The 24,936-nt window shown below is 37.3% G+C and overlaps 1 protein-coding gene and 1 long non-coding RNA gene across 9 annotated transcripts in view; one reads left to right on the top strand and one right to left on the bottom strand.

Annotated features, from left to right (window-relative positions):
• The window catches only part of LOC106085739 (uncharacterized), an 81,236-nt gene extending 78,825 nt beyond the window's left edge, over positions 1 to 2,411 (bottom strand). The window contains exons 1-2 of the long non-coding RNA XR_001221013.2: positions 2,222 to 2,411; positions 563 to 853 (exon numbers count right to left, since the gene is read on the bottom strand). This is a non-coding gene — a long non-coding RNA (uncharacterized LOC106085739). The remainder of the gene's footprint in view (positions 1 to 562; positions 854 to 2,221) is intronic.
• LOC106085738 (insulin-like growth factor 2 mRNA-binding protein 1) overlaps positions 1 to 24,049 on the top strand; it is a 60,255-nt gene extending 36,206 nt beyond the window's left edge. Inside the window, exons 1-7 of one of the 8 annotated variants that reach the window (XM_013250132.2) lie at positions 2,562 to 2,645; positions 5,340 to 5,760; positions 19,258 to 19,431; positions 19,908 to 20,282; positions 20,357 to 21,065; positions 23,260 to 23,415; positions 23,493 to 24,049. In XM_013250132.2, coding sequence (XP_013105586.2) covers positions 5,726 to 5,760; positions 19,258 to 19,431; positions 19,908 to 20,282; positions 20,357 to 21,065; positions 23,260 to 23,415; positions 23,493 to 23,699 — 1,656 coding nt within the window. In that variant the 5' untranslated portion in view covers positions 2,562 to 2,645; positions 5,340 to 5,725 and the 3' untranslated portion in view covers positions 23,700 to 24,049. Of the gene's footprint in view, positions 1 to 2,561; positions 2,646 to 4,772; positions 5,761 to 18,027; positions 18,240 to 19,257; positions 19,432 to 19,907; positions 20,283 to 20,356; positions 21,066 to 23,259; positions 23,416 to 23,492 lie in introns of those variants that run through there. The other 7 variants (XM_013250130.2, XM_013250131.2, XM_013250133.2 and 4 more) reach the window with 7 other exon arrangements.
• Positions 24,050 to 24,936: the final 887 nt, after the last annotated feature.

Raw genomic sequence — 24,936 nt, 5'->3', positions numbered from 1 at the left:
AGCATTTTTAACATACATTTATTACGTTCGATGGCAGCCCTACTCATATTTTCCCATTGAGAAATGAAGTTAAGTGAGCAAACAAAACTTAATGCTGGTCACCATCGAACACAATTGCAACGACAACAAAAAATGCAACAAGGCAAGAAATATGCAAAATGTTGTAATTTCGCGCTTAAGTTGATGTTATATGGCACCAACACGATGACGGAGTTGACGACGGCAGCAGCAAAAGTAAACAACAACAACAGCAGCAACAAGCCGGCGACGATGAGAACATCGTTTGCACACACATGCATATGCGCCTTGCTCCCAAGCATGAGAATACAGGAAATACCAAATAAACATTAAGATTAGTATCAGTGGGAATAGGAGCCGAGTGCATAGTTGTAGTACTACAATGGTAAAATCATAGACAAATATTACTGGCCCCGATTTATGGTGCATATAAATTGGTTTTAATGTGTCTACAACGATTAACAGTTAAAACTAATAGCCCATACCGTAGAACTTAAAACACAAAATAGGTACTATGTAAATGAAAATAATGAAAAAGACTTACCTTTGTGATTACAATCATGCCAATTCCCATGTTTCATCTCCATGCACATTTCACTTTGAGACTGTTGTTAAATTGTAAGCTAACTCACCAAATTCTTAAATTCAATCATTCACTGTTCTTGACTAAACATCTGCACGCTTCAATGCCTGACTTCTAACTGAGGATGAGTGACTGCTGATGCGATGGTCGTGTCACAAAGAGAAAGTTTACCGTTATACTTATGTGCACACAACAGTGTTGCCATACTAGAAGAAGAAATTCATTCGATTCTCCAATGGTACCGATATTCCACTGCAAGAAAAACAAAACACATAAGGCGCAGTCGTTGGCGATTTTTCTTTTTGTTTTAATATAAGAAGCTTACCAAACGACGCTAACGTGAAAGAATCTCAAAACAAAAATAAAAATTCCTATGCACAAAAGATAGTCGAAAATAAATATGCACACAAAAAGCAACTGGCTAACATGTATATTTAGCAATATCTGCACATAGTAGTGAGAAGGTTGCCCCTGTTCCTTCATGGAATGTTCTTGGGCAAATTTGCATTTTGCATACATAGTAGGAATTATTTGTGGTTGACTAATATTGGCATGCAAACCATATTGAAAATGAGTGATCCTTCTCAAACACTTATAAACATAATCATTTGTTTTTGTTTTTTTTTTTGGTTTATGAGTTTCTATTTTTTGCTTAAATGTTATTATAAACATTTGCCGTGTTTCCGTCTACACTTTCTTCATTTTGATATATTGAGAGATGATTAATAATATATAACTATTATCTAACCAATAAGAAATCATTTTAGTCAAATGGGTATGTGGGAGGGGGAAAGTCGTCCAATAAAGCAAATAAATATCGAAAAACATCAGGAGACGGCTGGTGGAAGAAGAGTGTTCGATGAGTTTGTTGGTGTATGTACTCGGACCAAAGCTTAAGAGATTAAAATGAAAAGAGTGTGAGTGCGAGTGTGGCGAGTGGTTAAGAGAAACTAAGAGCAAGTGTATGACAAGAAAAGGCAAACTTAAACGAACTAAAAACAACTGTTTTTATGTGTGATGGTTGTGGGGACCACATAAAAGTACAATTGTACTTTTAACGGAGCAACAGCAAATAGCTGGTCAATTTGCTAGCTTGAGCAGGCTATTCGTTTTCTATTTGTGAACAACTTCAACAAATTGTCCATATAAAATATCCATTGATTTCACAAAATTTGATTATTCATATAAAAAAATTGTAAATGAAAAATAAAAATGTTTTTTAGGATAGGTATTAATCCTAGTGTAATATGATGGCAGGATTGTGTTGATGCAGAAAATTTGCCAAAGAGACGTTTAAATGTAATAAGTTATTTTGTGTTTGACGACTAAAAACAGAGTACCCTGCTTTAGGGACAATAAAAAGGTCTTCTTGTTAAATGCTTTGTATTATAACGTTGACCAATATTAACACTCATCCGAAAGCATGTGGCTACGACAACAAAAACACTCCTCCGCAAAAAATTATATACATAAGTATCAACAAAACAAAAAAAAGTAATTTTAATCATAAGCAATTGTTTCTCGGATTTCATATGTTTTGTGATTTTATAAAAAAATTCTTAGCCTGCTGTTTAGGGTTTTAATAGCTTATACCTATATCAAACAAAAACTTTTACTTACCTGTAACTATTTATGTTTCATTAATCTTTGTTAATATTGCTCGTTCGCCTCGAAGCGCTAATTAATTTTCCAATGTGTATCTTCAATGTGCCATTTGGGTCCTTTTGTGCACTTGGCACACACAATGTCCAAAACCCAGCACTGCAGCACTGTTATTTTACTGTTTCCTTTTGGCATGAGGTGGAGAACGAAACTATCCGTCTAATCGCATAAACAACCGGCCTCGTGTTGTTGGTGCTGTCGCTCTGTGTCGTGCTGGGGTGTCTTTGGCAAAGAGCACAATTGAGCAGCTTAGTTTAGTTTAGTACGTCATGTTTTGCGGTTGATTCATTTTCTCGTTGCGAATGTCTTTACACTCAAAAAATAGACGACGTACACACTCAAGCATTAATAAAAACATACATAAGTGAAATTATAAATAATTGTTGGTTATTTATGCAAATATTAAGAGAATTGCATTAAATAAAAAGTTATACATACGTTAAAATTCTATAGGATTTCGCTTACCCAGCTATCTGTGTTTCAATAACAAGCTAATAAGTGTTGTGAAGTGGTTATTATGTATTTGTGCGTTTTAATTTTTGTACAAATTGTAAATTGCGAGACATTTTTAGGTGAACGTCATGGGTACCGTTAGAAATGTACTCGCACACATACACAAACGCTTACAATTCGGCTTGACGTGGTCGAAGAATCAAAGAATTGCAAACAAAACGTATATCGGTCAAAGCAAATCATCAAATGGAAAAAAGGCATATTAACGACGACAACTCGAACTTAAAACAACAATAACAAAATAAATAAAGAAAAACTTAAATAAATATAAAAGTTGCTGTCGTTGTTCCCATCGACATTGTCCCGCCGACAGCGTTGCAGTCGTCATTGTAGAAGCAATAACAATTTCAACAACAATGGCGCGGCAAAACCGCCGACATCATCACACTAGCAGCAGTAACAACAAGAACTACGTTAGAGTATCAGCACACATATTTACAATCGGTTAATTCCTCGCTTTGTGTATGTGTGCCTGAGTGTTGTTGTTTGTCGTCGTCGCCGCAGTTCCATGGTTGCCGTTTATTTGCATTTGATTAGTTCGCAATGACTGTGTGTAGTGGAGTAGTGGTGGCGTCTTTATTCTTCGTTGGATTTATTTCTGCTTTTTTTCAAGGGGTATTTGGGAGCAAGGCAGTGTGCTCGGAAATCTACTTATTCGATCTATTATGCTACACATTTAACCCATAAGTTTTATTTTGCGGTTAAAATAAAATATCGTTTATTTAGAAGCTTGCCTTTTCGAAAATTATTTAAATTGGTGTTATCGTTTAAGGGACACAAGACATAGTTGACATGATTCCCTAGCACTGTCGCCTCTATAGGCAAGGGCGCAAAATTCTATGCAGATCGTTATTTGTAAAAAAGCTGATTGGATCTGTTTTAGCAATTAGTAATGTCTTTGAGGAGATCTTTTTCTATGGATGGGATCAAAAATAGCATTTCTTTATTAACTCACAAGTACGCCCAATTTATTTCACTTTCTCCTCTCCCTACTTTGTGTTTTTTGTTTGCAAAATTCAATTGTCTCTTCTGCCCTAGCGAATTGTTGCTGCTGCCCTCTCAATGTGCTTTTCCTAGTTTCGTGGTGTGTGCTTTACCCACCAACCACTACCAGTATGTCTATCGCTGCTGTACAAGCCTTTGTAATAGTTGACCTACTTTTCTGTCTACTACATTTGCTACTTTTATTTTCCCTTCTTTTTTTATTCGTTAGTTCTGCTACGGCTAGGTTTATGATATTGCATGAAAATATGTGTGTGTTGTTTTTTTCTTATCCATACATACACATATAGGTATATATATATATTTTTTTTTAATATTATTAAGTGCTGTGGCTGATTGGTTGTTGCCGCTGCTGCTGCGATTGTTATGTTAATCAATTTAGAGGTTTTTGCTTCTCAATATTAAATAATAGCAACATTTTTGTACATACCTACCTACCTTTTGAAGAAGTGTGACCACAGGCAGTGACGACGGCACAACAACAATAATAATAAAGATGATAATGACGGCTACGGTGTCGACAATAACCGCGACTAGTCGGTCACTCACTCAATAAACTCTCAATGGTCGAAGAAGAACGTGATAATTTTGCAATAAAAGCAATTAAAATGTATTCTAATTAACGGAAGTAATGACAGCGAATGGGAGAGAAAAAAGGAAATACATACATAGATGGAGAGAGAGAAAGAGGGGGGCTCAAGCAAAATGTCTCTTGAGAGAAACAAAACGTTGCACTTATTTATTTCATTTTGTGTGTAGGAAGTGTAACAAATGTGTTGATCCATTGTTCACTCTCAGAGGAAACCGGAAGTACTCGTAGATGCGGTCAACAGTCAGTTGAACTTTGATATAACAAGATAGGCAAATGTTTGATAGGAGTGATGAATACCAAATACATAAATCGCACACTCTAACTAAATGAGAACTTACCTACATATACGATTAAGAAATGGTAATGTCATAAAGATGTTCTTCAACCCAGCTGGTGTATGGAAATTCGTACATACATACGTGATTCCCTCTAGATGCCGTTGGGCTTGATTCTTAGCTTTCCGTTTGCATTTTATATTTGCTTCTTTATCACGTACACTCGTGGTATTAGAAATTCATGAGTCGACAATTAACACCAACGAACTTTCAATTACTTTTTTTTTGTGTGTGAAGCACACACCGGAATAAAAAAGAAAGAAAAAATGCGTAAAGTGGAGGTGGCGAAACAACAAAAAACAGCAAGCAGAGCAAAAAACTTTTGACATAAGCTTGTCAAACAATGCCCCCTCAACTTTTCCCCCTTTCGCACCAGAGTACACAGCAGATTTAATAGATTCATCTCAACGAGAGAAAAAACGAAACGCGAAAAGAGAGCTAACTAAACGTTTCCGCCTTTTCCTCTCCTCATATCTATTCATGCAAACTGAAAAAAGATGAGCACAAGATTGCAAAAGTCCGTCAAAGAGATAAAGATGAAGAGATGAGTAGATACCGAATCATAAAAGAGAAACAAATAAAGAAAATAAGCGACACATTTTAATTTGATCGTTAGAAAAAACTTATTTTTCAGTGACACTGCTGCCAACAATCTCTTAAAAGCCACCATGAAGAGAAAATAATCAACAACAATTGACACACAAAAGAAACACCGTCTCTAAACAAAACAAAGAGTTGCCAATGTAAATAAAACCCCTCACAAATAGGGGGCGAAATAACTTAAAATGAATTCAGTTAAGATGTATATATTATAAGTGAGATTGTTACCTACCACAGACCATTTTTGTATTTATACAAAGTGCCAAATATTTTATTTTTTTAAAAATAAGAACAAGTCTAAAATAAGAAAACAAAATTTCCAAGTCTTGAATTGAGTGAAATTTGAAACTACCACACGTGTAAGAAGGGAGATCTGTAATTTTGGTGATTGTAAACTCTTAACACCAGAAACCAAATCAAATGTTCAATATGTCACGTTACCCACAGCAACCTCGGTGAGTCTAATAACTTTGAATTGGTCTTAAATTGTACAATGATTTTTTTGTTTATGATTTGGTTTGATGTATCACATAACAAAATATATTGTATTATGTATTTAACTTATGAAGTATGCCAGCTTAGCTTCTAGACATAGCAAAAATGCCTAAGCTTTAATATCCCTCTACCCTTTCATCCATGGGTAGTGCGAAATGTGAGTTAGGATTGCAAACGCGTTCTTTAGATAATCATCATGGGCAACGTTTTAGCAAGTGACTTTGTAATATACTACATACATATGTATCTAAATTGCTCTGTATATAGAGCTAAGATAAACTGAAAACTTTAGTCAAACTTTCATTTCTCTTGATCAAAGATCTATCGGGACGACCAAGAATTTGTTATGTTAACATTTCGAGGCTTATAAAAGAAAGAACTATGTTATTATGACCCCCGATCTTAAGGTTAAGCGTCTAACTCATTGTGATTCGCTTGGCTCTTAGGCGATTGATTGAAGGTACATTGCAATTTACAGCTTAAATAATACGTGTTTGGTCGCCCCGGTATCGGAGTGGGTAGCGTGCTCGGATTACCAGTCGTGGCTTCGATTCCGACTAGAGGCCTGGTCTCACGCTACTGTGGTATCACAATGGACTAATGACTATGCAGTCATTTCTTGATATAGGATAGAAATAAAACGCCGCTGGACTCCAAATAACTAGTATTTCCCAGATTTATGAGTCCCGATCTTGTATTTCAATTATTATATAGAGTACTATCTCCTGGTGTAGTGGGTTTATTGAGGCTTTTTTTCTATTCTTTATTTCATAACACGTTTAATTAAAATATAAACTAAAAATTTCACATTAACTATGTAGTTTTGTGTCAATCCTAACTTCCCACATTGGGATGGCGAATTTGCATTTGCAAGTTTGTGGAGATCAGCCAATACTGTATGCTGATTTTTGTCTAACTTTTGAACCAGGAAACGTAAAAAATTAAACATAAATAAAGAATGAAGGATCATTGACAACCTTAATGGCAAATACTTTTAAACATACATAAAAAATTCTAAGTCAGCTGATAGCTCTCCGCAAACCAAAATTTTTGAACTTTTTAACGATAATATGTCGTTCAGACCCAAACTGTTTTGGGCAAACGACTCGTTTTCCCTTTATAATAAGCCGTTGGGACCAAAGCTGTTTTTGGTAAACGATTCGTTTTACGTTTATAATGAAAAAAACTCGTTTTCGACAAAAACGAGTCATTTAAGGCATGTGAACACAAATAAATGCTTAAATTGTGCTAAATAAACACAAATAAAAAATTGATAAAATTGACAACATTTAAAAAGATATTGAAAGAAAATAAATCTGAACAATAGTGCGCCATACAAATTATGGTAGACTCTTAAAAAAAAGAAGTTTGCGAAACATCTCAACTGGTGTGAATGGTTGAGATGTTTTCCAAAATGAATTAAGCAAAACAAATGTAGACATAACTTAGGTTAGGTTAGGTTGAAAAGAAGGTGCAGAATTTAATCCGCCCCATGCTGCTATGAACATACACCTCAGCCAGTAATCGGCTTGTTGTGCGCTCTAAAAACTATAAAGTAACCTCTAAAAGGAAAATGTTAAGTAACGAATTCCGTGCTACTTACAAAATCCTTAATTGTTTCCGATACCACTCCCCTAAGCTGGTTCATGTGTGGTATTGTGTCCTCACCTAAGTGCCGGTACCTGTTAGACGCAAAAGCCGGGCAATGACAAAGGAAATGTGCCCCGTTATGATACCAACAGCTATACTGACCTCCTTATTAGTTCTTTCAATAATAGCCTCGTCTTCTCACGATCTGGATCCTCCCTAGGATTTTCGCTATCCTACCGATCATTTCGCCGTTCCACAATGTTGCATGCGCATTCGTCGCCCACTTCCTTAACTCGGAGTGCGTCGACCTGATTGGTTTCGGTTTAACCAAGTTTATTGACGGCGGTCCTCTGACCCTCACCGCCAAATGAATGAATGCCCTTCCATTCCCCCTTACTCCGTTGTGGGCCGACACCCAAACGATGCGGATTTTTTCATCTTCAGAGAAGGCGTTAATCTTCTTACACTGCTAGACTGTTCGTGACCTTACCGTCCTGGTTGTTATTACCCTTATGGCAATTTTACTATCGGTAAAGATATTCACACTCGACGTCGCACCACACCACTTCACCCATTCCGTGATCGGCCGGATCTCCGCCTGCAGAACCGTATTATGGTCAGACAGTCTAAAACAGATCTCAGGCCTTGGATTCTCAATGTAGACCCCCAGGCCCACTGTGTGCTTTAGCTTTGATCCATCCGTGTAACATGATCTTCCAGATGGCAATACTAGGGTTCCGTCAAACCAAGACTGTGTCGATGGCAGCAGTGCCTCGCACTTGACTTCAAGGTTAATCTCAGGTATTCAATCGGATACCTCTTCCCATCCTTCTAGGTTTCCTATCGTCGCCTCGATTACACCGCGATGGTATGAGCTGCTCCCATCCTCAATCAATTTTCCCATCGCCTTAAGTCTCATAGCTTAGAGATAACTTAGTCATTTGCTTTATTTTAATATAAATTTTTGGGAATCTACGGCAAAATTTTTATTTTGGAGCTTAACAAGTTCTTTCCACTGTTTCTCTTTATTGCCCGAAACTAAAAAAAAACGGTAGTGTGAGGTCAAGCAATAAATGAATAAAAATTGCTCCCTGTAAAGATGCTCAAGAAGTCAAATGAAGCGAAGGGATTAGGGTCGCAGATCAATATCGAAGTGTTAGGTTAGGTAAGAGTGACAGTCCATTACAGATCCACTTAGACAATTTTAAATCCATTATGATACCATAGTAGCAACAGACCAAGGCCTCTGGTGGCTACCGGGTTGCCTATAATCAAAAATGCATTCGACAAATTTTTGAAATAAGGGAATCGGATTACCAGTAAGGGGATCGTGAGTTCGATTCCCACAAGAGACATGCTCTGTCAGTACTGTGGTATCACAATGGACTAAAATAGACTTAGTAAGTCTGTTTGAAAAATAGACTGCCACTCTAAACTGTTAGGCTACTTTCAACTTTACCATACAAAAACAGCAGAAAATGTTTGGTGTTTTTGCAAAAATTACTGCTGTTCCATCTCAGCAGATGTTTAGCAAACTTTTTTTTAAACAAACGGCAGTAAAATATAATCACATTGCAGAAAATTGGAAAATCGGCCCAAATCGAAAGATAAGATGCAATAAACACATGTTAAAAGTGTTTATATTTTCTGTGAAAACATGAAAATGTTTGCTGTTTTAGCAAAAAAAAATGTGTTGTTATTCCCACCAGAATTTCTGTTATTGCAGCAAACATTTTTGCTGTTTTAACTACAACATTTTTTTGGGTGTTGGGAAAAATTGTTTTTTTTTTCTATTTATCAGAAACATTTACTTTGCAGTTATCGAAGTCAATTCACATCATGAAATATGTGAGAACTTTTTAGCCATTCTGCGAAAAATTTTGGTTTCAGCTTCATTCCAAAGAAAAAATTCCTCGTTTGCAGATCAAATGAAATTCCGTTGAATTGTAGCTGACTTAGCCAAGCCTAGAGATATGCGCTTGTTAAATAGCTAGACTACTGAAGTTTTTGTTATGTGTATCATGAAATCGTATAACGTTATAAGCGAAAATGCAAAATTGCCAAAAAAAAATGAAACAAAAACAACAAAAGGAATTTAGTATTCATGGCAAATTCCATCGCCCAGAAAAGTGCAACCTAATATAAATATGTAAACCTACAGAGATTATTTTGCTATTATAAACAAAACGCTGGATTCAGTCTCTTGGATGGGTTAGTTTTCGCTCAGTTGGTATACACAGACCTCTAATCTGAAGATTGCTGTGCTTTTTGATAATAATTTTAGAAAATTTTTTTAATAAATCTAAAAACGGAAAAGATTTCATTGGTGATTGTCAGCTGTAGAATTTGAATTCGAAATGGATGGTCCTGAGTAGAAGTTAATTTGCAGCTACAGATGTTTTCTCGTTTTTGGACACTTTGAAAGATAAGGATGGAACAAAGATGAAGGAAAACAACAAAACACATCGACAAGACAAAGCAAAGCAAAACAAAAAAAATTCATTCATAAATGTTTTGCGATGAGGAGGTTAATAAGCGTGGTTGTTGCTGCTGCTGCTGCTGCTGCTGCTGCTGATATATATGAATGTCGCCTGCTCGTTGCTCAGTTCGTTGTTTTCGTAGGACTTGCTAAGACCCTTACCATGAAAGAGCACACATGTAGATGGTTGTTTGTTTGTTTATTTCCGCAGCAGTGCAACCGATTTGGGTGCTGCTTGCTCTTGATATCATGCCGCCGTCATCGCACCCCGATCGATGGTGGAACGCAGCCACATCAGAATGGCGCTATTTTTGAAAAAAAAAGAAATAAAAGGATTAATATATTTCTTGTTCCATTAAATTTGCTCGCGTTGTTGGGTTATATACACACATGCCCATAGATAGTGCATGCGTATGCTCTGTGTTGGCTTGTATGCAATTTTTTCATACAAATGCAACAGGCTGGCAAGACATCATGCACTCTCAGTGTGCATTATGTTCTGCATGCTGCTGTCGTTGCTGTTGCTTTTGGCACCACCAGTGACGCATCATGCACATGCCAGACCACCGACACCTACCATCACAACCTACTCCTCCCCTTTGCAGCTTTGCACTTTGTACATTCGATTAGCGATGATGGCGTCCTAGTGGCCGTGTGAGTTGTTGTAAACACTGTCGTATGGGTGCGAGATTTGTTTTTTTTGGTTTGCCCTTTGCAATTTAAATATATGCATTCAATGTTTTGTATTCTTTGTTGTTGCATGTAATTCAAAGTGAATCTCTCATATTATTTATCTTTTGTTTTTTTTTTTTTTTTTGTTGCTCTCTTTCTCTCCTAATTCATAAACTCAAACGCTAGATTCTCCCACAGCCCATGTGCATGTTTATTGGTTGTGTGAGTGTGTTGTGTTTGTTTTTCTCTGGTTGTTTTCGTTCCACTCGGCGTCATCGACCCTTTACATTTTTTTAACCCAGACACCAAGCTCTTTGATGCACCCTTTTCGTTTCTCTGATTTGTTGCCTAATGGCCTTACATATTTGAATAAATCCATTGATATAATATGTATGTTGTGTGGGTGGGTGTGTGTGTGTGTGTGTGTTTGCCCTGGTTCAATAATTCGATTGGCCGGAAGAAGTTGTTCTACAATGCAGGCGTATGATTGTTGTAGCGTCAATCATATGCATATGCATCCCGCTCTCCGGCATAACCGTTGATCCACTTTAGTATCACATTTTACACTTTTTTGCCACTTTTATTTTGTGACACTAAATACCATACCTTTTGGGGTTTTGGACCACTTTTCAAAAATTACTTTTATTGTGTGCTTTCACTTAAATTACAGTGTCACATACGCTTAAATCTCGCATCTGAAATATTAACCAGAGTTGGAACTGCTCTCACTATTGCTGGAAACACCTCTTCTTCTCTCCAAATGCAAGAACTAATTGCCCTCAAGCATAGCATCGATCGCCTTGGGAGCGTGATGGCCACTGGTTATTTAACTGCGCCAATAAGTCAGGAAGGCTTTTCCCATGGCCTTCAACATACGTGCCAAATATGATTTGAATCGATTCACAACCTGATATACATAGCTTCCATATAAACCGGTTTTTGAATTTTACTTCTTGAGCCCTATAGGGCGAAATTCATATCTGATTTGACTGAAATGGTCCAAGTATGGTCCGAATCGGCTTATAACCTGATAAAGCTCCAAAAGCATAACAATTCTTAACAATTTCCTTTGTTTGCCTATAAAAAGATATCGGGCAAAGAACTTGACAAATGCGAACCAAGGTGGAGCGTATATAAGATTGGTAAAGATTTATGTATTTTTCCTGTGTGCATATAACTGCCCGTGTATAGAAATGCCCGTTGAATTATTTGTTGCTAGAACCCAGCGAAAACTTGAGAAGGACCGACATTTAGAAACCTTCCATGAGGCATATAACTCAAACTCAAACAAAGCAAAATAAACTCTGAAATGCCCTTCAAAATTTATCCTCATATAAGACTTGTGATCGAATCCGTATCACTTTACAAATTCACTGTTTTTAAGAGCTATAGGAAAGTTAAAAAAAACAACAACAACAAAAAAAAAATAAAATTCAGAAAAATGCATGAAATATTTATTTGAATCGTAAGTAGGGTTCATATAATTTAATGTTTGAAGATTATTTCATGCAAATCTTGACCGTGACTGCGCCTCAAATGGTCCTCCCGCTTAGTCTAATTTTGGCATACTCTTTCCAACATTTCGGCCGGTATCTCACGAATGAATGTTTCAATGTTGTCTCCCAATGCGTCAATTGAAGCGGGCTTGTCTATATACACATGAGCTTTAACATAGCCCCACAAAAGATAGTCTAAAGGCGTTAAATTGCACGATCAAGGCAGCCAATTGACTGGTCGCGAACGTGAAATAAAATATTCACCGAACTTTCCTCTCAATAAGCCCATTGTTACGCGTCCTGTTACGAGCATATGGCACCGTCTTGTTGAAACCACATGTCTTGCAAGTCAAGCCCTTGCATTTTGGGCAAAAAAAAATGGATTCGGTAAGATTCGCATCATCTATGAAGAAGTACAGTCCAATGATGCCACCAGCCCATAAACCGCAGCCAACCGTGACATGTTCTGGGTGCATTGGTAGCAATGCCTTTTGGCTGATCTTCACTTCAAAATCGACAATTCTGCTTACTTACGTACCCATTGAGCCAAAAATTACCTTCGTCGCTCAAAGAAGCGGTGAGCTTTCTTAACAGAGAGCACGCATTTTGGTAATAAAATTCAATAATTTCATCATGGTTAAATTATAGACCAAACTGAAGATGTTCGACGGTGAAACGAAACACAAAACGTGCGTGAGCTGTTTAAACCAGTGTTGCCAAAAAGTTAATAGCTAAAAAATCAGCCTTTATAAAGCATTTCTTAGTTATGAGTTCCTCATGTCTTTGTCGCTCAAATAAAATTGAGGGAACATTATTGTTTTTTATGTTGTCCTACAAGTTCAAAACCATCTTCGGCATTCGTCCTTCTGTGAGTCCTTCTAAATACCAAGGAGCAGAGTAGGTCTCTGGCATGTCATGTGTCTGCAAAATAAGGCCTTTTAGAAGCAGCTTTTACTCCTGAACTTTCCCGCTGAGAAAGTTGTAGGTATTTGAGTGTATTTTCATGTTTATTCTCCTGCTCGTACTAGAGGTTATATCGCATATGAAGCATACCAATATAGTGGAGTAACCGTTAAATTAAAAAAAAACTGAAATTTCCACCGCAAATCCTTTTTTTTACAAGACCTTAAAGAGACATTCTACATACGAGTACATGTGGACATACCTTGAATACCAAAATCGCATACAGAACTTCGCTAACAGAAGCCACCGCCGCAACAAGATGCGTTGTTGCTTGCTGTTCATATAGAAAAAAGGCAACAACCAATTCGAAAAGTAGCAACGCAACTCAACGACAAGAGAAGAAATAAACCGCCACAAAAAAGGAAGGAACAACTGAAGACAAATTCCTGGAAAAGTATTTCGAAGATATTTTGGCACTTTGTTTTTTTAATTAAGTATGAAGTTTAGATTGCTTTTAAGGCCTATTTATGTAGGCCGGATTGTTCTTTATACATACACCCATATCTTGATGACGATGTTTATGTTGATGTTGATCATTGCCACGATGCAGTCTGTGTGGAGTGTTTCAAAGAAACGCACAGTTGAAAGGAGTTTTTCTTTAGCTTTTCCCTTCCCCATTTGTCGTTGGTTTATTACGACCCAGACGACTGACTGTTGTAGACGGTGAGAGAAGAGATTCGTAATATTAACGTGTTTATGAGACTCTTCTTCTGCAAAATGGACAAGACGTCTTTGCTGCTGTTGATTGGATTTGCTGTTGTCGTTAATACACTGTCTGCATACGAAATACGTGGAACGTCAATCGTTTTGTCCCAGCACAGCGCTCAACAGCAAAAACAACAACAAACTGGGATTCTAAATGCTGCTGCTCCATGGCAAAAAAAAAAAGAAAAATACCTATGCAGAAATTTAGCTCCCACCTTATACAAGACAGACGCAAGACCCATATAAAGACAGACAGCATGCATTAAAGGAGTGTAACAGTGAGATGCAGGAGAGCTAAAATATGAGAGGAGAGGGAATTTGCTTTGGCCAAGAATTCTTGGCATGTGGACTACAGTATAAATGTAAACAAGTTTTTTTTTCTTCTTGCTGAGATTTTGTTGTTCCACCGGAACGAGACGATATAGTAACTGGCAATACAACCATCACAGAAACTCGCTTTTAGTAGTCTTTCTCCTCTAAGACGTAGGAATTTACCTTTTCTTCGCTCCCTATCCCACTTGTGCAGACTCCTCCTTGCAATGTGCTGCACTAAAACTCATTCAGTAAAAAACAGACTCGGCACCACATTCCATGGAACGAGTTGGCATCAATATTGTTTTGGTTTCAGATGTAGTAGTAGTTGTAGCATTTGTTGTTTTTGTTTTTCAAAACATGCTATGCTATGTTGTTGATGGGATTACTGCACACATTCTTAGTGTGCGAGGAAATGCAAACAGTAACAACACAGGATTAAAATAATACAAAGCAAAGAAAAATATCCCCCATATTTGCGGATGTTTATGAAAATATCCAAATAACCAACCTAAGGCCCGCAGGGAAATCCATACATTAATCCAGATCGTCCTAGTGTTGCCATATGGTTAGTGTTAACACAAAAGTACACGTAGCTTTCTCTTCAGAAGTAGCCATCATCTTTGATGTCAATTTGGCAACTCAATTTAACTAATGGTGATTTCGATTGTGAAAAAAAGTGCAGCATTTTTTCGACATGTTGCACTGAGATCGAAATTTTGTGTTCGATTCTCCAAAAAAGTGTAACCCCACCACCGGGTAAATGTTCGTTTGTAATGGTGTTGCCCACTGAAAGTGAAAAAATGCTGCATTTTCTACACCGTGGCTAGGCTAGGATGGAGAATGCCGCACTTTAAATCAGCTGCTATCATCTCATGTGCATGCCACCGTTCAAGCAAATTTTGGTTGAAAAGAAGAAGAAGAAAACAATTTGTAGAATGTTTGGCAAAATATTAAAAAGAAATACATAAAAAAAGGAAAAAGTAATCGCGTTTTATTTAGCTAACGGCATATTAGATGCATTGCTACATTTTACAGCATTATTTGGTTGAAATTACAATATACGGGCATATTAACATGTTCGATTGAAAATGTAAAAAGTGTAAAACTATGAGAGGGATAAGGCAGCATTCCCAAAATGTTCTCCCGTATAAGTGCAACATTAGTGTAACATTTTTTTTCAGAATCGAAATCACCATAAGGTTGCCATCCATAGTTGCCCCTGTTCGTTAGCAGAATTTGCATTTGCTTTATCTAGATCGCCCCAGTGTTGCCATATGGTTAGTGTTAACACAAAAATACACGCAGCTTTCTCTGCAGAAGTTGCCACCTTCTTTAATATCAATTTGGCAACTGGCAACTCAATTTAAGTAAGGTTGTCATCCATAATCGGCCTATATTTATGAATTTGGGTGTATCTAATTTTTTTGCTACTGAGCTAGAATCAATGGGGATTTCTTGTTATGACCTTCCATTATCCTCGGGGATAGAATATGGGCAAAGAAGTTGACAAATGAACTTCTGGGTGGACGGTTCCTATATAATATAGTATATACCTATCTATTGGGTTGCCCAAAAAGAAATTGCGGATTTTTTAAAAGAAAGTAAATGCATTTTTAATAAAACTTAGAATGAACTTTTATCAAATATACTTTTTTTCTAAAGCAAGCTAAAAGTAACAGCTGATAACTGACAGAAGAAAGAATGCAATTACAGAGTCACAAGCTGTGAAAAAATTTGTCAACGCCGACTATATGAAAAATCCGCAATTACTTTTTGGGCAACCCAATATAATATTTTATGACTAAAAAACAAATATACTACTTTTCAATAAAAATTTATGTATTTATGGATGTAATCAATTGAAAATAATAATCTACCGTTTGCGATCAAATGATCATTGGAATGTTAGTTTTTCAATCACATCGTTATCATTTTGAACGTTCTTATAAGTCTTGATTTGGTGTCTAAAAACTGCAGGAGACTAAGAAACAAAATGCGCGCAACAACTAATGGAAAGGACAGTGACTTACTAGCTAGTCTAGATGATGAATACTTCTCGCCTTTGCTCAGACCGTCTTTTCATGCCTAGAACAGAAAGTATTGTGGAGTGCATTTTCTGGGTTTAGTAACGTTTGTTTACCGTAAATTCCTGCGGATGCGGTTGCCTGCAGTTTGTGTGTAGTGTGGTTTGGTGAGATGTGTGTGTCTGTTTGGAAGTTGTGGCCAACATTTGTAGGCAACAGCAATAAAAAGTTTCTTTCTTCCACTTTTGCTAGCAGAGAGCATCACCATCCTCAACAACAAACAACACGTATAGGATTTTAGTCGGCCAAAAGAATGTGTTTACATACATAGAGACTCACTTGTCTGCAGCCACTCGTATATACATACATAGATACATATGTATATGTGTGAATGTGCATCGAAGTTAGTAAAGTATATTGAACTTGCGCATATTTTGCTGCGCTGGCGCTGTTTTTCCAGGAATTGTATACATTTTGGGATTGTTGTTCTCTTTATGTGACTGTTCCTCCCTCCCTGCGCTCCGTTGTACTGTTTAAAGCCGACCGCCAACCGGTACGCGTTGCTATTCTGGCATAGATATGTTGTTTTGAGCTCTATTTTTTTGCTGTGTGCTCGGAATAGAATGTAGCGTTTTATTTTTGTTTTCTGATTAAGTGATTTTTTTTTAATTTTGTGTTTTATGTAGGTTTTGCTAGAATATGCATTTTTTTAGCTTCTATGTTATTTTGGAAGTTTCGCTTAATTTTTGCTATAGTAGTACAGATTTTTTATACCCTACTCCACTACTGTGGTACAGGATATTATAAATTAGTGCATTTGTTTGTAACACCCAGAAGGAAGAGAGGTAGACCCATTGATAAGTATACCGATTAACTCAGAATCACTTTCTGATTCGATTTACCTGCAGGTCGCATTTTTCATCCGATCGTCTCCAAATTTGGTACAGGCATGCTTTTCAACCTAGAGACGGAGCCTATCGAAATTGAAAAAAATCGGTTCAGATTTAGATAAAGCTCCTATATATATCTCAAATTTGCAGTAATAATGCAATAAAATGGTAATTTGTTAACCGATTCTCTCGAAATTAGGCAGGAAGGATTTTCTTATGACTCGATGTTACTGGTGAATTTTATAGAAATCGGTTCAGATTTAGATATTGCTCTCTCTCTATCGCCCAATTTTCCTTCCTAGAGCCACTGCAAGTCCATTTATTTACCAATGTTACCTAAGCTTTGTAAAACGCTTTCCTCGACGACTTCCACAATATCTATAAAGTTTGCTCGAAATCGGTTCAGATTTAGTTATAGCTCCCATATATATGTTCGTACAATTTTGAGATATATTGCAATAAAGTGCTTATTTGTTGATCGATTCTCTAGAAATTCGTCAGGAAAGATTTTCTTATGATTTTCGACATTACTGGTGAATTTCATAGAAATCAGTCCAGATTTAGATATAGCTGCCATATATATATATATATCGCCCGATTTTCATTACTATGGTCCCTGCAAGTGCATTTATTGACCAATATTGACAAATTTTTGTACAACGCTTTCCCCGACGACCACCAAAATATCTAAGAGTTTGCTAGAAATCGGTTCAGATTAAGATATAGCTCGCATATTTGCCAGATTTGGACTAATATTGCAATAATGTGCTCATTTGTTAACCGATTCTCTCAAAATTTGACAGGAAGGATTTCCTTATATCTTTAAATATTACTGGTGAATATCATAGAAATCGGTTCAGATTTATGTATTGCTGCCATATATGTATTTCGCCCGATTTTCACGTCTAGTGTCACTGCAAGCGCATTATTGACCAATATTGCCAAAATTGTACACAACTCTTTCCTCGATGCCTACCACAATATCTGTAGGCTGCTCAGCATTTAGGTGTTTTTTATCATATATGCCTACGTGCAAGTAACTTGTTTGATTTTGAAATTCAACATTTTCTTTCCTGACAATTTTCGTCAAAATTTGAAAACAATTTTAGAGTCAAATATTTTTTGTTTTTTGTTTTTCGTAACAAAAGTGCATTCTTTGCCATCCAACTAGTTAAATAGTTCGTAATAAGAATTTTTGTGCGTGTGTGCGGTTTTGTGTTCAAATTTAATTGATGTGTGAAGTTGATCAAAATTGAAAGTTCGTCGTTGTGCTGCAGCAGGGGAATCACATATCAGCATGTTGAGGTAAAACCATGTTTACACTTGGAGCAAATCTAGATTTCGCAAATCTCGTGGTTTCCATCAACCTTCAGTGTGAGAAAATCTTGTTATTTGGGGAGATTTGCAGCAAATATCCTTCGAAATTCAAATGCAACTTTGCGTTTGTATTGAATACCGTAATTTTTCTCAACATTTGACAAATTCTTATTTAAATTATAAAATATTGAAGTGAAATTAAAAAAAAATCGTTTCACAAATTTAATTGCTGAACACATAAATCACAATGAAACCGCTGTCAAAAACATCCCTGTTGTCAAATGCGAATCCCTGGAATCGTTTTTTGAATCGGCTTTTGAAGATTGTCTCAAATCAAGTGGATTTGGGCTCTAGTGTAAACGTGGGTTAAATTTTGATACCATTCGCCATATGCGATCTGATTTACATGTATAAATGTACTTACGCATGTAATTGATAGTCATACAAAATATGACGTTGTTTGGTTACATCGTACCGTCGACAGCAAGCATATGTATGTACATACATGTGTAGTTACATAGATAGATCTAATTTGCAATACTCTTAAGCTTGTGTTAATAAGACTCCTCATTAGAAACAGCCTTCCATAATGTTTGTTCAAGTAGTTGCGAAACTGTTTACAGCTTTTCCCCTCATCTCTTCCACCATTTACAACATCCCAAAAACAAACCCATACCCCCATTGACTGGAAACAAGCCCCTCCCCCGAAAACAAATGTTTAGCAAACGAATTTGGCAATTCCTTTTTTTTAAGAAACAATGTATGAATTATGGATGCTGCACACAAACATCACTTATAGAGATTCGGACATACATGCAAACATACGTATGTATGTGCATGGCACTGATGCATGTATTTACATGTCTGTCTGTCGCGCAGTGTCTGTATGTGTGTGTGTGTGTTTTTTTTTTTGCATTAAGAATACAACAAAACCAAAATTCAAAAAAAAAAAAAAAAAACAGAAAAATGCTGGTGTTGTTTTACGATTTTCTTTTCTTGTTCACAGTGTTTCGACATCAAAGATTATAATTAGCGGCATACCGCTGCAAACTCGATTCGAAGACATCGAACCTCTTTTGAAGCCATATGGCATCGTCAAACAATGTGAGGCTGTCTCTAGTAAGGACCCACTGACACAAACGGTTCACATAACATTCGAGAATTATGAACAAGCTCAAAGGTACATGAACTACTATTTTTTTAATTGTTGTTGTTGATAGAAACCCTAAGAACACAATCCTCATATTTGGCAATAGAAGAAAGCATACAAATCTGATTTGGCTTCAAGGCGTCATGTACTTTTGACATCAGTTTTATTCACATTGGCCGATCCATAAATCCTTTTGGCAACCATTTCAAATATTTTGCTTAAAAACTATATTCTACATATAGCGATGATGCTCTCTAGTGTCTGTCAGCTTCGGAATGACTAGCCTTGTATGCCCAGTAGTATTAACAAAATTCAAACAAAAACGAGAGAAAAACAAAACAAAATTATTTTTGGTTTAATTCTTACAATGGAATTATAACCGCTCTATTGGCATTTATAACACTCCATTCTAGTTAACTTTGTGTTCTTGTTTTGAAATAACTTAAATTGATGCAGTTAGCCCGTATCTAATCTATTTCTTTTTTTGGCAATTTAATTTTTTGCAGGGCTGCTGGAGGTTTGAACGGTGTCGAATTCGAAGGCAACAAATTACACGCCGAGCAATTGGATAAGAATCAGCGTCGCACTCAACGCAATCCAAGAAATCCATATCCCGGAATGCCTGGACCAGGTCGTCAAGCGGATTTCCCGCTACGCATTTTGGTTCAAAGTGAAATGGTCGGCGCCATCATTGGCCGGCAGGGCAGCACCATACGCACGATAACACAACAGAGTCGTGCGCGGGTCGATGTACATCGCAAGGAGAACGTTGGCTCGCTGGAAAAGGCCATAACAATATATGGTAATCCCGAAAATTGTACAAATGCATGCAAACGTATCCTAGAGGTCATGCAACAGGAAGCCAATGCCACAAATAAGGGGTGAGTAGTTTACTAGCAAACGTGGGCGCTCGTTCAAATGTTAAGTCTTCTCCTCCATCTTTGATTCATTGCAGTGAGATTTGTCTCAAAATCCTGGCTCACAATAATTTAATTGGTCGCATCATTGGTAAAAATGGCAACACCATCAAACGCATTATGCAAGAGACGGATACAAAAATAACGGTCAGTTCCATAAATGACATCAGCAGCTTTAACCTGGAGCGCATTATAACTGTAAAGGGAGCTATAGATAATATGTCCCGTGCCGAAAACCAAATAAGTTCAAAACTTCGCCAGAGCTATGAGAACGACCTGCAGGCCATGGCACCGCAGAGTGTTATGTTCCCCGGTCTTCCCCCCATGGCGATGATGTCGACGCCCGGCAATGGTATGATTTTCAATCCCAGCATGCCTTATGCACCCTGCCCCGGCTTCCCTATGTCGAAGACACCTGCCGCTGTTGTGCCGCCTGTCTTCCCCAATGATATGCAGGAAACCACCTACCTTTATATACCGAATAATGCAGTGGGTGCCATTATCGGTACTAAGGGATCACACATACGCAGCATAATGCGTTTCTCGAATGCCTCGCTGAAGATTGCACCATTGGACAACGATAAACCAGCGGAACAGCAGACAGAGCGTAAAGTTACCATTGTTGGTACGCCGGAGGGTCAATGGAAGGCTCAGTATATGATTTTCGAAAAAATGCGTGAAGAAGGTTTCATGAGCGGCACAGATGATGTTCGATTAACAGTAGAGATTTTGGTTGCCAGTTCGCAGGTATGTCAAACCTTAAGAACTTTAGGCTTATTTCAGCCATACCATGTATATTTTCGATAAGAAGTAGTGACATTATTGTAGAGTCGCGCCCAGTTTTTTGTTTGAACTTGAGGACCGCGTTGCTTTAAATCGAAATTTCGATGTGACCTTTCTGCACATTTACCTCAAAATCTGAACATTTAGCGTCTGTCTTTAATCACAGCATCAATAATGTTTAGCGAAACTTTTTTTTGCGCATACCTTTGTTTGCGGTTCGTATTTAGGACTTGGATTTGTTATTAAGGACGATGATGAGAAGGCACATAGGTGAGGAAACTTGAACCGACTTGGGGTTGCGGAATGGGAAATAATTAGAGATTGTCTTAGTTGCACGGAATTCCTGAATTAGATTTTTTTAGGGTTACATTTTAGTACTTAGAGCACACAACAAGCCGATACAGGCTGTCCATAATGACATGTGGCGGATTAATATCCGCACCCCTGAATAAGGATTTCTCAGTATAAGCCATGTAGTAAAAGATGTTCACCCAGTATTTCATGACTTCTCTCTCTCTCCAAGGCACGGCATTAACAAATTTCGGTTTCGATCGATTCTATTTGTTTTGTCTGCATTTCGCTGTATCCAATGCGCAGCAACCAGATGGTACACCTTTCAAAATTTATATATTTGATATAGATTAAATTAATCCTACTATAGTTATTGCAAGAAAATATCATTGGCTACTGTGGCCATTAGCAATATGACCTTTAAGGTCATATTTCCTTGATTGCAGAATAATGGATTTTTCTATACTCCACATATTGGGTAATAGTTCCTTGAATATTTATAGGTTCAATTATGACTTCTGCTCCTGTATCACCGGTAAATTTAAATCTTAACATAGAAGTCAAAATGATGACATGCTGTTACACTTAAAATGGGGCCTGAATCCAAGGATAGTCTACTGAAGGAGCGTGATTAGGCCAATACGATACATGCTTACTTACGCCTCAGTAGTTTGGTGGACTGTGTAAGGATAATACAACAGTTTCAAAAACATGTTGTCTTCAAGTAGACGGGGCGATGAGGACCTCGCCCACTAAAGCACTGTAGATATCCGACCCATAGACATGCAGATTAAGTGTGAGCCAGTCACTGCCGCTATTAGAGGCTATGAGACAATGGGAGAATAGAAGATCACGGTATAATCGGATCGGCTACCTGAGCCGACAACTGATGTCAATTGCGAGGCATTGCGGCCAATGCCATAATATGCCTCTGGACATTGTGGCTACCCAAATTGCTACCCATTACTGTACCACTATTCCTGATAGAACCGATTGGGACTACGACATCCTTGGTAACAGAAGTTACATAGATTTCTATACGGATGGTTCCAAACTAAACGAAAAGTTGGGCTTTGGATTGTACTCTAAAGATCTAGGACTGCTCATATTGAAGAGGTTACCCGACCACTGCAGTGTGTATCAAGCAGAGATCCTTACAATTAAGGAAGTGGTGGAATGGCTAAGATAAAATGTCATTACGACGATTGGCATAAATATCTTCTCAGAGAGTCAGGCAGCCATTAAATCCCTGGAGAACGTATTTCTGAACACAAAAACCGCCCTCGACTGTCGCAGATCTCTCAACGAGATGACTGAACAGTTCAAAATTCACCTGTTCTTGGTGCCCAGGGAACTTTAAAGCAGACGAGCCAGCGAGACTAGGAACTACCTTACACATTCTAGGGATACTGGAATCTGTAGGTATGCCTCTAGCGACATGTAAGCTAAGTTTTCAGGACCAGGCCCGAAGGGCAACGAAAGATAGATGGTCACAAAGAGTGGGCTCTGAGCATTCCAAAACTAGAAGGCATCTTCCTTCTTCTGTTACTGTGGCATCACAATGGATGAAACGTCTAAGTGAGTCTAATGGCAGACTGCTACCTTAAACCTAACCTATGGAATGGAAAACAATAAGCAATGGCACGGTATTGCTGACTTAGATTTTATCAAAGTTTTTAGCATTTGGAGCGCACAATGAGCTTAGGTGTATGTTCGCAGTGTCATGGGGCGGATTAATATCCACACACTACAAATGTAATCTGTGGTAACTGAGCCCGCTGGGGGGTTTACAGCAGAATAGAGGAATACATTATTTTCTCAACTTTGTCTTTCCTTTTGGTAGCTAAATATTTTGTTGTCATTGTAGGTTGGTCGTATCATAGGCAAGGGAGGTCAAAATGTTCGTGAATTGCAACGTGTCACCGGCAGTGTCATTAAATTGCCCGAGCATGCGCTGGCGCCAACATCGGGCGGTGATGAAGAAACACCCGTACACATTATTGGTCCATTCTATAGTGTACAGGTAAGTTTTGGATATAAATCTGTGTAGATGCATTGAGAATAACATTAAAAATCGTTCGTTCGTTCAATCTCTTGCAGTCTGCTCAAAGACGCATTCGAGCTATGATGTTGTCCACAAATCCCCCACCAGTTACCAAAAAACAGAAAGCTGCCAAAGAACAACAACAAGCCGCTCAAACATCATCAGGCAGTGGGTCACAGCAACAACAACAACAGCAGCAGCAACAACAACAACAACAATCATCACAGCAGCAACCGCAACAGGGTGCGAGTACAAATCAGTAAGAACCGTAGAAATGTGGGTGTAAAAGCATTTATTAAACTTTACTTTTTATTTTTACAATTTATTATAAAAAAAAACTTTTTTGTTTAATATTTTTTTTCTAATTAACGCCTGCCGCATATAAAAAACCACTTATCAGAATGAAAAATGTACCCCTGTCAGGACCCGTCATGCCCTGTTCAATTTTTCTTAATTGTTTTCCTATGAAATAACGTTATTTGTAAAGTTCGTAAGAAAAGTAAGATCAGAGTATTTCTAGAACAAAATCATCCACGCGTGAACGATCATAATTGCAAAATGAAAAGAAGATTATAAGTTTTTTGTCACAATAAAGAAAAATTTTATATCCGTTTTCGATATTTTGTAAAAGTCTAGGTCTAATAGAATGCCACCTACCACCACAGCCAACTGCACTACTAACCTACTAACTACATAGTATATATATATATATACTTATATATATATATATATATATATAAAATAAGCTAAACATGTATTTTTTGAAATACCCTACAAACCACATAAACATATATCGAAATGGTACGAATACTGCACCAAAAATATGTAACCGGCATCGTCTATAAGGCTTTTATAGGAAAACTATGAAACAAATCAGATAATAGCTTCATCTATTATTTAAAACTACTAAAATCAAATACACACACACACACACACACACATAAAATAAAAGCTTGCTTATTTGAAAAACAAAAATATTTCGGCATATTTTCAAAAATAAACATTCAAATAATAATACAGAACACAAAATCTACACTTTGAATAACAAGCCAGCCCCCAACCAACCCCAGGAACCATAAGCCTTACCTTATGCTGGACTAAAAGAAAAAATCAAACCTACCCTATTAATACACTAAAACTTTTCGTAAGAAATCTAATTACTGGAAAATAGTCGCTAGGCCTTTAGAAATTCTTCAACCACACGGAATGTTCTGGTTGCCGTTGAAATTTATTAATGATGGGGAAAAATCATTCGGCCGGTGCCTAGGAACATGCTGCATGTGTGTTAATAGGTATTCCGGAAGCCCAAATCATTCAATCATTCAGTAGTGCTGACTGAAGAACACTACCCCCGAAACGTTGTTTATTCCCTATAACAATGAAATGAGCGAGAGAGAGAGAGAGAGAGAGAATAATAACAAAAGTGTTTGCCTTAAAACGGTGCTGAAATGTTAATTGATTTGTTAAATTATTGTAATACTTTACCGAAACTAATGTTTG

This window comes from Stomoxys calcitrans, chromosome 4 (genome assembly GCF_963082655.1).
Source record: "Stomoxys calcitrans chromosome 4, idStoCalc2.1, whole genome shotgun sequence".
Lineage (NCBI taxonomy): Eukaryota > Metazoa > Arthropoda > Insecta > Diptera > Muscidae > Stomoxys > Stomoxys calcitrans.
Note: the sequence above shows the minus strand (reverse complement) of the source record. Positions and strands in the feature narration are given on the sequence as shown.